The 16,357-nt window shown below is 45.0% G+C and overlaps 1 protein-coding gene across 4 annotated transcripts in view; it reads right to left on the bottom strand.

Moving 5' to 3' along the window:
• Positions 1–16,357, bottom strand: part of CSMD2 (CUB and Sushi multiple domains 2) — a 598,906-nt gene that overhangs the window by 58,346 nt on the left and 524,203 nt on the right. For 3 of the 4 annotated variants that reach the window (XM_057499978.1, XM_057499977.1, XM_036885219.2), the window contains 6 exons: positions 14,811–14,957; positions 12,380–12,568; positions 7,722–7,907; positions 6,565–6,759; positions 4,745–4,918; positions 3,351–3,524 (listed from right to left, as the gene is read on the bottom strand). In XM_057499978.1, coding sequence (XP_057355961.1) covers positions 3,351–3,524; positions 4,745–4,918; positions 6,565–6,759; positions 7,722–7,907; positions 12,380–12,568; positions 14,811–14,957 — 1,065 coding nt within the window. The remainder of the gene's footprint in view (positions 1–3,350; positions 3,525–4,744; positions 4,919–6,564; positions 6,760–7,721; positions 7,908–12,379; positions 12,569–14,810; positions 14,958–16,357) is intronic. The other variant, XM_036885220.2, reaches the window with a different exon arrangement.

Raw genomic sequence — 16,357 nt, forward strand, 5'->3', positions numbered from 1 at the left:
CCTGCCCCACTCCCTCCGTGTGAGGGGACTTCACTTGGGTAATTCCTGGCCTTGCTTGTGCTCTTTCACTGCCTCCACCCCAGGTGATGTGCGGTGGCCAATCTGTGCCATTTGGGAAGAATGAGCCCCTGGGCCTGGCTCAGCTTTGCGTCCTTCCTCTTGGGGCCTGGATGCCTGCAGGGAGCAAGTTCTCCCGCCTTCTTCAGAGGCAGGCTCTCCCCAGCAATGCAGGAATGTCTGCCCCAGGACAGTGGTGTCACTGACTGATGAAAATTCACCCCACTTGGGGTTAATTTAACAGATGCCATTTGGTTCACACACTAGGCTATGGTTTCCAACTTAGCCTTCATTAATAATAATGGTGATGTTGTGGTGTCTACCTGTGACTCTTGTTTTATCTTATAATCTGTTTACTCATGGCAGGGGAGAGGAGGAGGACCTGGTCTCAGAGGGCTCAGGCTCACCCCTCTGTCCCAGCTGCCCCTTTCCCCTCAGGGTGGTGTTCACTCCACTCAGTGGCATTGATCTCTGAGGTTTCTCGAACATACCATGCAGGTTCCTGTCCGAGGGCCTTTGCATTTGCTCTCCTCTCTGCCAGAACATCCCTTGGCTCCAGCCCCTATCCTCAGGTCTCCCCTCACATGTCACCATGACAGTGTAACACTCACAACCTGACAGACGACCCCCAGCGTGGCTCAGCCCTTGCCCTGCTCTGCTTTTCTCCACACCAGTTGGCACACTCTACGTGTATGTCTTCATTTGTTCATTGCTCTTCTCCCTCCACATAAACGTGGGCTCTACTGGGGCTGGAACTTTGGTTCCTTGTTATATCCTTGGGTTCTGTACTGTGCCTGACATAGACAGGAAGAACCTGATAAATTCTTGCTGAGGAAATGACTGAGTGAGGGCATGAATGGACGGATGCTCAGGCTTCTGCTGTGCTTCTTGGTCCTTAGCGGCTCCAGGGTCCTTGGCCCTGGTTGAACTCCCACTTGATGCTTTTTCCAGGCCTCTTCCTTGGCTCTGGATTTCAGTTGTGAGATGCTGAAGAACCATGAGGGATGCTCTCTTCACCCAGTGCTTGGATCCATGAAAACCCCACCTCAAAACCCAAATGGGTGGATGCAGGTTGGGGAGCAAGAGCAGGCAGGACCTAGTTTCTGCTGTGGCTGACTCTTGTATCTTTCTGGGTCAGTTCTCTTTAGTAAATCTCAACAGTAGTATCCCCACTCTAGTGGAGAGGGCTGGGCAGAGCGGGAGACATGCTGTTAGTGGACTATAGGGGTTTAAGACAGCCTGGTGTGGTGGGATGAGAATGGTCTATGGAGGCCAGCAAACCCATTTACAACCCTGCTCTGTCCATTCCTGACTTTGGAGCGGAATGCCATCTGAGCCAGGTCTTAAGGGTAAGTAGAACTTCACCAGGTCCCTGAGGTGGTGGGAGAGTGGAGACAAGCTTTATAAGATCCCTGAACACACTGAAATTATGTGCAAAATATTGGGTGCGTGCATTAGATTGGGTGAGGATCCACTGCTCTCACCAGATTCACAGAGCTTTGTGACTCCCTTCCCTAAAGGTTAAAAAATGACTCTTAGGAAGTGAGAAGAATATTAGGGCAAAGCCTTTGGGGGTACCAAAATAAAAAGGAGAAGCCAAATGAGGAAGAATTAAAATCAAAACCCTGCCTTACAAAAATTAAGAAAAGTGCACTTTACATAAAGGCACAACACTACATGAAGGTTCACTTTAGGGAACTTTAAAAAGTGAAAAATTTTCCAAATTACTTCCAAGAAATGGAGAATAATAATTGTGTTTATCCCCCCCCCAAAAAAAAGGAAAAGAGAAGAAAAGAAAAAGAACAAACAAACTAGAAGTCCCAGGCCTGTAGCATAGCTAGAAGCCAGAGAACACTATAAACTTTAAATTACATGCTAAGCCCAGGTAGAACTATTTCTCATGCTTCTGTTGCAAGCCTTTGTGGAGAGCAAGACTACATAGAAAGGAGAAGGGAGGAGCAGGAGGAGTCCCGGTATTGGGCTGAAGTCACTGCTAGAAAGGGAAAAGTCATCTTAGATGGGGACATATTGAGAAAAGACCCTGGTATGTCAGTGCACTGACTGCGGGAAAGGGGCATAAGTATACAAACTTTCCTAAATACAAAAAGAAATAAGAAAAGGAAAAGCAAAAACATCATTCAGAGAAAGAAATGCCATAGTATGGTATTTTATACATAGTAATTACATAATGATAGAATTAAGACCAAACATATGTCACAACAATATATGTGAATGAGTTTAACTAACCTATTAAAAGGAAAATATTTTCAAACTCACGGCAAGGCCCAACTCTACCCTATATACAAGAGACACACCTCATTTAACTGCTGCAGAAGGACTACAATAAAGGGAAGGTTAAAAGTATACCAGGGAAATGGAAAAAGATGAAAGTAGGGGTTGTAAGCCTAATATCAGGTACAGTATAATTCAAACTAAAAAATATTAAGAGTAACAAAAAGACATTTTTAAGGGCTAAATTCACAATTTGAAATATAGATATAATAGTTATGAGTATGTATGAGCCAAAGAACACAGCAACTACCTTTATGTAGCAGAAACGACAGGAAATGCAAGCAAAAATAGAAGCACACTAAGAATAGAAAGCTACAGGAAAACATAACATAATCAATAAGGCATATTTTATGATTATAGGTAGAATTTTATACCCTAATACCTTTTCTTCTCAAATGCACAGAGGCCATTCATTACAATAGATCAAATATTAGGCCACAGAGAAAACATCAGTAAATTCTATGAAGTAGAAATACATACAATGCAATACTATAGAAATGAATTAAAAAATCAAAAATAAAAAGGCCCTTCTACCTGGACATTAAAAAAATCCAAATGTCTTCTATTAAAAAACTTCTAGATGAAAGGGGAAATTAATACCAAAATTATGGAATTTCTAATAAATAATAAAACATTAATTATTACAACCTATGTGGTCTGATTAGAGTAGTAATCAGAAGAAATTTCATAATCTTAAACACATATCAATAATCACTAAAAATGAAAGAATGAAAATAAATGAATAAAATCTCCAACTTAAAAGCCAGAAAATAAACAAAAAGTTAACCAAAAGCAATCACAAGGAGGGCAACAGTAAAGGTGGACAATAATTAGTGATAATTATTGATGCAGAAAACTAAAAACAATAGAGTGATGACTGCAGCTTTGACAAAAATTAACAAAATATACGAAAACCTCCAGCTAACCTAATCAAGAGAACAAGGGAGAACGTCCATGTTGAATCTGAGACCGTGACTAGGGAGAGTGGGTAACATACTTACGCACACAGAACGGGGTCTTGCCCGACCAGTGATGATCCTGCTGGCAGATGCGCACAGACATGCCAAGCAGGCGGAAGCCGGCGTTGCACTGGTACACCACACTGCCCCGGTAGTTGTAGTTTTCCCCGTTGATGTGTCCGTTGACAATGGGCTCAGGGGTCCCACAGTGTCCAGCTTTGGTGGGAACAGGGAAAGAGCATAAATGGAAGAGGAACTTATAAAAAAGGAGGGGGGGCTTGGTTAGGGTTGGGGAGACAGGGATGGTGAGGAAAAGGACCAAGTACCCAACCACCCACTGTTTTTCCTACCTCCCCCTAAGATTAGCTGTCCACGAGTGGCTTAGGAATCTAATTTCAAATAGGAACAGTAATCTCAAATCCCAAGGCTGTCTCCTAAGTGGCCATCTATCTCCAAGCTTCAGGCTCTGTGTCTGTACGCCAGTTAGGAAGCATCACTGTTACTTCCCTGACTCTGGGATTATTCCCTCCCTTTTCCTCATCAACCAGTATTTACTGAGGGAGCTATTGTATGCTCAGTCTGCATTAAGGCAGACAAAGCCGAGTTGTGTTGAAAATAACTATGTAAAAACAGGTGGCTTGGCTAAACCCACCTTTCCTTCTCCTTGAATGGCAGGGAAGACAGTGTAAAACTAGGTGAGTTATTTTTATTAAATGAAGTTTGGGTGGAGTGTATTCTTAGCATTTCCACTAGCATCCTTGGGCTGTGTAGAAATAACTCATGACTGTGTCCCTAGAGGTCTGAGTTAGTGGGAGGGCAAAACTGTTCATTCTGGAATAGACCATCCGTCTATGCTGTTAGGTCTGGGAGCTTCTTTTGGATTTGAAGGGTCTAAGAAAGGAGGAAAGTGAGAACCTTAGAACCCAAGGTTTAGGTAGTAAATGGATTAGTCATAGGGGAAATGATAACTTTGTTCTCTGTAAGCCAGGTTATTCTTATGCTTAGGTCATTTGCTTATTTTATACATATAATATGTATTATATATATATAACAAATACACGTAAAACTTGCCAATATATAAAAGGTATTTTAGGTGTGTTACAGGAATATATTCCTGTAAGTTGCCCCCAAGGTGAAGACTGGGGCTTACCTGTTACACAAGGACCAATAAGAGGGGGGTTTATGTTTTTGATCAGAATGAGAAGCCCTCAAATGTTTGTCTCATTGGACTTGAATTTCTTCTCATTCTTCAGGGTGCCCCAAGGGAAGCTAGTTCAGTTTTAGTCATGGAGATGTCTAATAGCTGGTGTTGGGATTAAGCATTTTATAACAGTAAGTAAAATGATTCTGTTCAAAGACTGGGATCCAGCTTCGGAAATATCTAGCCTGTCCTGAGGAGGTAAAAGGGGCAGGATAGGTCTGGAAAGGTCACTTACCAAGGCAGCGGACTTCAGTGCCACTCCAGAGCCCATTGGCCATACACTCCCGCACCCTGGAGCCCACCAGTGTGTAGCCGGAATTGCAGGAGAAGATGGCCGTTGCCGCGTAGATGGACAATGTTCCGATGCGGTGCCCGTTGGGCGGGATGGGGAGCTCGCCACAGGAGATGACTAAATAAAGATCATAAAGTGTTCAGTAAGCTAGCCCAAAGTGGAGGGTCATGGCTGCTTCTGGGTAGTAAGAATAATGACAAAGATAAGATTTGTTTAACTTTACTGACTTTCAAGATCAGAATATGGGTTTTGACAGAGACTGTCATGATGTCACACTTGGGCAGTGATCCTGAACTGGAGGTATTGCCAGAGGCACCTGAGGAGCTTATAAAATGCCCAGGCTTCACTCCAGACCCACGATTCACAATTGGTAGAAATAGGGCCCAGGCATGTGCATTTAAAAACAATTCTTCAGGTGGTTCAGATATGCACCCTGGTTAGGAACCACTAACTGCAGTGTAGTGATGGTGATGCTGTGGTGTGCTCCTAGGTGTCCTAGCAGACGCTGCAACTGCTTCCTATCCTTTCTCCTGAGCCCAGCAGCAGTTTCACACTCCTTCTCAACAGAGCAGGTAGCGGCTGGCTGGCATATGAGATGAGGCCGAATGGCCAAGACCACACTGACATGTGAGTACCTTCGTTGTATTGAAGTTACATGCCCATGACTTCCACTCTGCCATATACACGGTTACGTTCCACTGTGAGTCTGCACTTTCATGAATAAAGACAACAGGGTCTTGGGTCATAGGTGTAGAGAAGAAGCCCCTGCTTCTCCTACCCAGGCTCAGACTTCCCACTGCTCAGTGACAAGCTATTTCCTACCACCCTTTTACAAACACATACTTCCTCTATCACATCTTTATTGATTAAGTAAATAATATGAGTATATCCCTATTGTAGAGGATGCTGGGATGAGCCACTCGGACCCCCATTTAGGATGGAAGGACGTTTCTCCCCAGCTGTTAGCTAACAACCCTCAGGGCTGGCCCTTGAAGACGGCCTTGGTTGAAGAGTTCTTCCATCTAAAATCATGCTCTTTCCTGGGGAAGCCTGGACCCAATATTTTTTGATCAAAGGCTCCTTACCCCAACCTGTAGCAGTTCTAGAGGGTCATACCAGCTTCTGAACCCCCCATGGGGTCAGCTGAGGCCTTCACTGATGCTGCATCAGAGCTCAGCCACTCCGTCTCCCCAGTCCTGCTGCCTTCCCTTCCCTTCCCCAGTGGGGGTGATCTCAAGAATACTCTCCAATAAACCTCAGAGTTGCTTCCTAGAGACCCTGGCTTTTAAAACATCTTGAAGAACCAGAGAAAATTAACAATAAAGGGAGAGGCAGACACACTTAGGTGGCCTGCTCTTGTGCTGTACCCATTCCTCCTATACGCACTCCCATTAGAGGCCATTCCACACCCCATGACCACTGCTTCTTATCTGTCTGCCCCTCCAGGGGACCATAAGCTTCTTGTGGGCAGGAACCACAAACTTGTATCTTAATACCTCTACAGTACCTGGCATGAATGTTGAATAAATGAATCAGTGGATGCTTGCATGGACAAAGGCAGCTTGTTAATAAGATGACAAGATTGTGAGAAGTGCTTCCTTAAAGGAGTAGGCATCTTCCCAGATCCTGATTCTAGGTGAGTGTTCAAAAAGAGGCACACCGCAGTCCCTGGCTATACCCTTCCTCTTCCCCTCCCTATGTACAGGATAGTTGGGGTTGGAGGCACTGTGCCAGATGTGCCCACCTTCTGCTCCTACACTTACTTTGGCAGGTGGGCATAGAGTTCCCAAGACTCCATTTGCCACTGGCCTGACAGCGGATGACTCTTTGGCCAGTGTAGTAGTAGCCAGGGTCACAGATGAGCATCAGCTGGGCCTGGAACTGGTACTGTGTTTCAAAGATGAGCCTCCATCGGCCATGCTCCACACTGACGCTGCTGACATCAGGGCAAGTCACAGCTGGACAGACAAGGAGCAGAAAGGAGGACTGATTATGGAAGTCACTGGCAGGAGTCCAGAGCTGGGGACTGGGAGACTGTAATGCAATAATGATGAATCCAAGAATCTTCAGTCCCCAGACTGATTTGGCAAATAAATGAAGTGGGCTGGGTGGCAAATGTGGCAAACTGGGGTGGGCAGACCTTACCTTCCACACCCACAAAAAAGGGACGTGGTACTCAGTCAATGCTGATCGTTGGATGTGAGGCTGTGAGTTCTATTTGGTCATATCTTCATTTTTCAAGGGAAACTAGCTATGGGGATGTTTACGTAAATGTTAAAATGCTGGGAAACAATTAAAGATTTTTATAAAGCACACCATAGGTCGAAGAAACATAATGAAGGAGAAATACAAGATGATCTTCACACAAGGGGGGATTTCCCTAGTAGGGTGGGCATAGAAGAAAGGAGTAGCAAATATTTTGAATATATTCTATTATAGATGTAAACTTCTAGTTACTTCTCATTAAAAAAAAAGAAAAGAAAAGAAAAGAAAAACACAAGATCCTGTATGTTTGGACTGGATATGGCTCATTAGGTTGCCAGCTTGCGACTTTGGACTTAAAGTTGAACTGTACCTCTGCCATTTTAGAGTTTTGTGATCAAAAGACACACATGTAGATGCTCTGATAGTTTTTCCTTCTAAAAGGAAGTGAATCAGGTAATTCCTAAGTTTTATGATGGTTTATGGGACCATCTCAGGGTGCAGTGGTCTAGCAATGCTTTGAGAGTAATTTCAAATAGGAACCCAAGCTGGTGGATGATTCCACCCAACCATTTCTGCTCCTTAAACCCTCAATCTCCATGTATGTGTTTTTTTTTTTTTTCCTCATTACTGGGTTTTTAGCTCATTCCTTGTAGGAATCTTTTCAGCTCCTTACCCAGCCCCTCCTCATACCCTTCTCCACTGCCCAGGGACTCACGGACACACTGTGGGGGGACGTTGTGGTTGCTCCATAGGCCTGTTTCCAGACACTCTGCTGTGGCCTCGGCACCAGCCCGTAGGTGGTAGCCTTCGCTGCAGCTGTACATAGCCTTGGTCCCCACTGTGTACTCTTTTCCAAACACCATTCCATTCTCGGGAGCCTCCGGAAGCCCACAGGAAAGAGCTAGCAAAGGGGAATAAAAGTCATGAGCTTACTTAATTCCAGATGATGTTCTGAGAATGCTCTTTTACATTTCCTCTCCCCCAAGGCCCTAGTAACATTATAGTAAAGACTAGCAAAAGGAAAACACCTCATAACAAAAAAGAAAATTTGAGGATCACCAGCAGAGGAGATTTCAAAAAAAACTTTGGAAGATGCAAGTGTGTTAATAGATTCAGTAGAGCAGGGAAAGCTGCAGACCAGAATACATGGAGGTAGCTATAGGGTGAGAACAGTTCTCCTTTTTTCCTTTCCCTTAAATATAGTGTAGAGGCCTTCAGGTATCTACTCTCCAAACAAAATAGAGAGGGTTTTCTTTTCCACTTGAGGAAACAAAGAAAAATAACTCCCTTGAGAGAATTTGGGCTGCTGAGGTATGAGTCAGCATCCCAGAGTACATTTCTTTCAGTTCTAAGATTTAAGGGCCCTCAGCCTAAAGACTGACACTCTCCGTGCTCATCTCTGCCACATATTCAATTGAGCTTCTTTTTCATGGGAGAGACCTAGTGGGCAAAGATATCTGTATATAATAACAACAAAGGTAACCCACATCTGCTACCTGGAAGAAAATTGATCTACCCTTTAACATATGAACAATGAAGGATCACTATACACATGAAGAAAACCAGAGGCATGAAAGACAAACACAAAGAAAAGATTAAAAACAGAAAAAAAATAGAAAAACAGAAAAAAGGTCTCCTCTAGGACAGAGCTAACTCAGGAAATAGAAGATACATAATCTTTAAACTTGTAATCAGCAGTATCCTGAGAAAGTCAAGGTACATATTGTATTCATAAAATGAGAAGAGTCTGCTTTGGAAAAGAAAAAGAACAAAGAAGAGCTCTTTTAAATAAAAAATATGATTGCCAAAATAAGCAATAGAAACAGCTGGCGATTAAAAGTAAAGGGAATTTCCCAGAATACAGACCAAAAAGATTGTATGACAGCAAAAGACTGAAAACACAGGAGGTCAACATCCAGTAGGTCCGATATTCAACTGGTCAGAGTCCCAGAAAGAGAGATGAAAGTGGAGGAATGGAATTATCACAGATAAAAATTTCCCAGAGCTGAAGAGAGGCACAAGTCTTCATATTGAATGGGAGCCAAAGGGTGTAAAGGGGATGATTCTTAAACACATCACTACGGAATTTCAGAAGACCAAAGACACAGTAGATCCTACAAGTTTTTAGAGGAAAAAAAAAATACGACATCTCTGTGAAGGAATGAGAATAAGACTGATATCAGACTTCCCATCAGTAACAATGGATGTTTGAAGATAATGGAACAATACCTTTAACTTTCTAAAGGAAGGGATTTGTTACCTACAATTTTATACCTAGTCAATCTACCAGGCATGTGTGAGGGCAAAAATAAAGATATTTAAAGACATTTAAAGAGTCAGATAATTTACCTCTCATGAACCCTTTTGAGGAATTTACTTGAGGCTATATTCCATTAAAAAGAGTATGGACACCAAGAAAGGGCAAGATATGTGATATAAAAAATGGTAACACTAACTCAGGAATACAGAGAGAAGGAAATCTCCAGGTGACAGCTCATGAGAAGAAGATATGCAGCAACATGGCCAGGGTCACTATTTTACAAGGAGTAGGGACTACACTATGCTTACTGGAGGAATACATGTTACTTAGGTAAGAGGAGCTTGTGTGGTCTTTGAAATAAATTAGTATTTGTAAGCCACGCTTGTCCTTTGATAGTTCAGGAGCTATTACAGATGAAGAGAGATTGATTAGAGTACCCATGATTATCCCTCATCTACTCCCACCTTTGTAACTAGTCTAGCGCTCAGACCTCCCTCACTCAAAGCCAGAATAAGCTCAAGCAGAGAAAAGTCCCATCCATGTTGGCTAACAATGATGCTGAATGCTACTGGCATGTATAGAAGAGGCATAGGGCTCGGGCTCCCTTAAGATATGGGGAAGGATGGACTATCCAGATGGGGAGGGGCTGGATACCAAGATGCAAGAAGGATTCAGATACTGGATATGGGACAAAAAGAGGAAGATTAGAAACACAGGGAATGAGGAAATAAGGAGCATTTGAATATGATACTCTTTTAATGCCTAAACAGTAAGACTTTAAGCAACTTTGTTGGTACTAGATTAGCCAAATTGTCATATGTGATCAACTAACTGCCCTACTTCTTTGAACCCTTTAGGATGAAATACTTAGATCCCCACTGACATTTTGCATAAGGAGTCAATCTGGAGACAGAGCTGAAGGAAGTGGGCAGCAGCCACTTCTCTCTGACCCTGTTCTGGCTCTTGTGGATAACTAACAAGACAGAAGATAAATTAGAGACCAGAAGCCTGTCTGCTGATCTCTATGCCAAAACAGAATCCTCCAAACCCTGAGGTAAGAGGGGTTCTTCCTACAGCTAGAAGAGCAGATGAAGAATCACTAGGTATTTGAAGCTGTGGCAGAATCAGACCTTTGAGGGAGGGAATATGTAGTGAGGAAATGGGCTGGGGAAGGAGGAGGAGGCGTTAGGAGTCATAGAATCTCTAATGACATACGGCCGTTGGAGAAGCTATGCTTTTGAAGCAGCAATAGGGGATTGGACAAATGCCAGGCCTTTCCTGGCCTTGGGTTATGTGGGAAATGGGGGTTAACACCCTTTACTTGAAAGGGCCACAGGATCTGCGCTCTTAGAGGAGAAACAGTCTCCTTGGAGGGAGGAAGTGAAGAGAGCCTCTGGCTTAATGACCAAGGGGGCATGCCTGTTGGCCATGGAACCAGGATTCCAGAGAGCTCAGAGGGAATGGCTGAGAGGAAGGATGTCAGTGGGAAGCTTGCGGTGGGGATGGGGAGAAACAGAGAACAGAGTAGTAAGGGGATGAGTGGGCAGAGGCCTAGTGGGGCTTATTTTGGAAAGTGACAGAAGAAAACAGAGATGTGGGGGGCCTGCCAGCTTCCACCTGGAGCTCTGGAAAAGAGACCTGCCTGTGCTGATACAGTCAAGAGACATGGAAACCAAAGCCAAATGATCTTTGCCATTCGTGGACAGTCAGTCATCTGGGACCTTTGCTTAGGGCATCAGGTATCATATTAAGGACACGTTTCTGTTCTTTGAGAATGCTCAGGCGCAGGCAAGAAGGTTCTGAGGGTCAGAGATGACAGATGTCATTAAGAAAGTACATCACCACACTGGGAGCCAAAGAACAAGGAATCAAACACCAATGTGATTTCCTTTTTATGTCTATATAATTGGCAAAGTTTTTCTTATCTCGTATGACTGAAGTACCTGATGTTGAGAATGTGGGAGAAAGGGCAACATTCACGTGCCGCTGGGGGAAGCGATAGCGAAGACAAGCTTTCCTGAGGCCAGTAAATACCCAAAGCTGTAGATTTTGCACGGGCTATGATTCAACCATCTCATTTCTGGGAATTTACTTCAAGAAATAAACTCGGGTGTTCATAATGATCTAACTTTAAGGATTTTAATAGCAGCACTGTTTATACTAGCAAAAAATATGGAGATTCAAATGACCCACAAGAGGACTATATTTGAATAAATAACAGTTTGTCTATAATACTATGCAACCATCAAAAACAATGAAGAGGATGAGCATTTAGCTGCATGATAGATGTTAAGAAATATTAAGTGCTTTGTGCACTGATGATGACATTTTTGTAAACAATATATAAAAGACCAAAGGAAATGTGCTGAAATGTTAACAGTGCTGATCTTGGTTGATGGGATTATAGGTTATTTAAAATGTTTTCTTTTGCATACCTATAGGTTTTTTCTTTTTCAGATTTTTAGTCTGAATGCATATCACTTTAAGGGAAAAAAAGCCCCATAAATTATGGGAGGCAGTGCATACAAATTGCCTGGTACACATCACAGGCTTGATTGTTGATAACTGAGTATTGTGATGGTGGCTGTTCTCTGCTTCCTTCTTCCCCTGTCCTCCTCTGACCTAGCACTTCAGCCAGCCCAGATAGCTCTGCATAGCTTGTGATCTCTCTCAAGTTTGCGGTTTTGCAAATGCTCTTGCCGTTGTCTAGAATGTTTCCCTTGCCAATGCCTGGCCTCCCACCCTACTCACTCGATGATCCTGTGCCCAAGTATCCCCTCTTCTGGGAGCCCTTCTGGCTGTCCAAAAGGAGGACTACTTACCTCTGGGCTCCCACAGCACTGTCTATATTCCTGAGAGAGCACTTCTTTCCTCTGCCATTTTGCATTTATGTGGCTACAAAATCCATCTCCCTCATTGCTCTGAGAACACTAGGACTGTGTTTTATAGATCCCTAGGGCTCAAGAAAGTGTGGATCTTCAATATAAGTTTGCTGAAAGAATGAACTAGCTATCAATGAGGAAACCCACTTTGAAAGTGGTTGGTCCTGGTACAAGCCCAAGATGTGAACAGGATCAGAACCCCCTGTTACCCCCGTTTCCTGTGCTTCTCACCTTGACAGAGAGGGATGGCCTCACTCCACAGGAAGTAGCCCTGGGGGTGCCGGGTACAAATGGCCATGCTGTGTCCCACCAACCGGTATCCGGCATTGCAGCCAAAGTGGATGGAGCCTCCAGGCTGGGTGCTGGTCTGGCCCAGAAGGAAACCATGCAGTGGAGCCCTGGGCAGGCTGCAGTAGGGAGCTGAAAAACAAGACCATGTTCAGGAGACCATGCACAAGTAGACAGACAGACATGCTCTTCCTGCACGTCCCACCCCCTCTTTTCTCCCCCATTTCCTTGTCTTCGCCACTCCCAGGTCCACTGCTATTTAGGAAGGCCTGAGGGGTGATATTGAAAATTGGCTACCCAGTTTAGAGAAGCCAAAGAAAAGAAGAAGGCAACACAGGAAGCACTGGGTCCTCTTTGCAGCCTGCAGGCAGCACTGGTTGTAGCTAAGGTCAGCCTCTCAAATCCCATCAGATCCCAAATAAATGTAGAAAACAGAATCCAGTGGGGTTGGTTCCAGAAAGGTGTGATCACAGTGGGTGGACTCAGGGGCCAGTTAGGCCTCTGCTCAAGTCCTGTTTTCTGACATTTCTAAGTCTGTGAGTTGGGACAATCCCAAAGCTCTTTGAGATTGGCTTTCCTCACCTGTGCCAGGGATCCTCCGGGGAAGTTCTGTGAGACTGGGAAAGGTATGGGCGGAGGGACATTCAGAACATGGCCCTTTGCTCGGAGTCCCTGGCTGGGGCTTCCGGGCAGGCGAGCGAGACTGCAGGACGGAGGGCCCAGGGCCCCAGAGCACCTCCCTGCAGTGCCTGCCTCTCACCTCTTATTCGTTGATCACATTCCTCTGCTGCGAAATGAGTGTTTTAAACTCCTCCCTCCCAAGCCAGGCATGTACTCCTGCCTTGCCACCTGTGTTCTGTGTACATCGAATCTGCATGTCTTCCTCAGTCAAGAATCTCAGATATAAAATATGCTTAGTCGCAGAGATAGGTGCATGTGCGAATTACACGCCTACTGTATTTTAATTAAGCCCTAATTGTTTCATTGTGTAATTAATTCACTTTCTATGTGGCATATATATTATAATTACAACCGACTCAGTACCTCCAAACATATGATTAGTGATTAAAAACATCAAGGAAAGGGCAACTTCTTAATGGCTTTTAGTTCCTAGTTGAGCAACTATCCTTGCAAAATGCCTCTGCACTGCTGTGCTTCCGGAATGCAGCCTTATCTCCCCAAGAGGTGCCTTAAATTTCTTTTTCGTCATGAAGAAGCTGCGGCCTGCGGAGGGGAAGTGACTTGTCTAATAATCACTCAGCTAGTTAGTGGCAGAGCTGATGAGTGACCCTGGGGGTGGTGAAGCCACCTTCTCTGTTGTGTGCGCGGGGGAAAGGAATTTAGGGTCAGCTTAGCAGAGAAAATGGATTGTGAGATAGTAAAGATCCTTCTCCACAGGCTCTCAGCTTCATCTGGATTTCTCTCCCTGAAGCCTTACCCGAGTTCTTTATGACTTCAAGGGGCCTGCTAAGCTCAGGCTGGCCTTGCAAGTAGGTGGCGCACGAGAAGAGATGGACCGGGACAAGGAGGAACTCAGGCAGGCTGTAACTGACATTGCCTCTAACTAGTACTTGTTAAAAACCTGCCCAGCATTTGTTGGAACTCAGGCCAACTGCAGCTGGGGGGAGAGTGCTGGAGGGAAACTGGCGCATGGCGCAAAGTCCCCATGGTCTTAAGTGATTCGCTCCAAGCTTGCAGAGCCCAGCCGGGAGCTCACGGGACCTACTCTGTCCCTTCAAAATGGGCATCAGGCAGCTTATCAAATTGTCTTTCCAACTGTAGCCAGTAATACACCCCCACGACGGGAGGTCAGATAAACTTGACTTTCTCCATCTCATTACATTTCCAGGGATGTTCCTATGCCCCTGGTAGACCATCGCCCTGGTCAGCTGGCTGGCTGGCTTGGCCCTTGGTCTGAGTCTGCCTGTGACAAATGGCTTGCAGAGCAGAAGAGAGGCTCTTGGATGTAAACGGCCTATCCTTTGCTGCCTGTTAACATTTGCCATCTGGAGACCCACATCTTAGGGTTTTTCAGTTTTAAGGAATTTTCATTTATGTGTGAAGGATAGTCTCACCTACAGGCATTATCAGATCACATATAATAAACTTATTCAAGAGACACAGGCTAGCAGTATATGCAGAAGAGAGGAAAGAGGTTAAAAGTGGGGAAAGGAGGAGAAGAGGGGGAGGTAGGAAAACGCCGAGGAGCCTTGTGCAGCTACGGGTGAGAGAGGTTTAGAGAGGAGGAAGCCTGTCAGTCCCGTGCCCGAGGAGGAACCCCTCCAACGATGAGGCTGTGGCCCATGGCTTCTCTGATTCCCTTAAGGGACTCAAGGGCGGAGGCCCTTGTCATGAGGCCTTTTGTTTTACTCACCTGAATATCGAATCTTAAAACCCTTCCGATTGTAGGCATGGTCAGACGACCAGCGCAGGTACACAGAGTTGCTTGAGCTGGTGACAATCAGGGGAGCCGAGTAATTCCCACTGAGGGCTTTCAGCAGAGGGCTCTGCCCTGAGGGACCTGGGGGCAAGAGTACAGGACACGGCGTTACAAACTGTCACAGATCAAAGATTCTCGATCTGATACCTTTAATGTGACCACCTCCTACCTTCCCCTCCTCACGGAGGATGCGAAGGCTCAGAACAGCCGGGTACCTTGTTCCTGGCCAGCGTGTGCTCATTCATCCTTCCCCTCCCCTCTCTGCAGCCACGGGCACATAGATTAGGTCTACTGTATCAGACCGGAACAAATCAGATCACGAGTACATAACTAAAAGGGTGAGTACAGTTAACCAAGTCAACCTTCAGGAGCTGGCAGCTGCGATGAAATCTATTTGCCATCTTGGGACTTGCCCAAGGTCAAGCAGCTGGTTAATGGAAGAAACTGGGTTTCAAAGGCTTCCCAGGATTCTCCTGGAAAGGCCCTCCTTTTCTTTTTTTCCTCCCTTCAATGCTTGTGAATACCTCCTGAGGGAGCTGGTTCAAGAAGGCAGGATATAAAGCTGGGTAATTCATAACACAGGATTTATTGCCCTGGAAGTAGCCAAATGATAGTTCTAACATGCTGCTGAGACAGCTCTGGGAAGCTTGGCAATAGTAATGGACCATATTAAGCAAAATAGAGCTGTCAAAACTGCCGTGACAAGATATGATGGCAGGGGGTAAAAGGGCCAGAGGAGTGGCGTGTCAGAGTAGGTCTACTGTATCAGACCAGAACACCCATTAGCTGGCCATGTTCCTCAGGAGGACCAGGGAATACACCAGTTCCTAAAGCAGTAAAATGTACTGGTGAGGCATCAGGGACAACCTCAGTAATGGCTGTCCTCAGCAGGCTGAAACTGATGGCAGGAGATGCTGTCACAGAACCGGGCTTCTGTATTGAAGGGGATGAGAAGATTCTAGAATACGGAGGCCTGGTGGGAGCACTTCACAATCAGAAGTGAGGTTAGTATAATCACTAACAAGGGAGGCAAGGTAGGAACGGCAGGTGGGAGATCCTAAGCTGCAGGATCTAAGGAGATGGCTCCCAGGATCCAGCATTCCAAAGGCAAGACAGATGGGCAGCCAAGAAACAGGAATAGATGAACAAATCAGATCACGAGTACATAACTAAAAGGGTGAGTACAGTTAACCACAGGGGAAAGCTACAATCCCTGACCCAATTTGGAGACTGAGCCAGGTTTCATTTCTTCCTCTAGAATATTTGGCTGAAGAAGAGGCTGGATCCCCATGAGAAAGGGGCCTACAAAGCGACACCAATTGTGTATAGTAGTGATCCCTCCATCCATCCCCCAAAAGACCTGCCACTAGTTCCTCAGGTAACTGAATATTGGAGAAAAAGGAATGTCCAGGTATTTTGAATGTTTTTTGGACATGGAGTGTGAATTGATGCTGATACCTGGGGACTATCTGAAATTTTTG

This window comes from Manis pentadactyla, chromosome 4 (genome assembly GCF_030020395.1).
Source record: "Manis pentadactyla isolate mManPen7 chromosome 4, mManPen7.hap1, whole genome shotgun sequence".
Lineage (NCBI taxonomy): Eukaryota > Metazoa > Chordata > Mammalia > Pholidota > Manidae > Manis > Manis pentadactyla.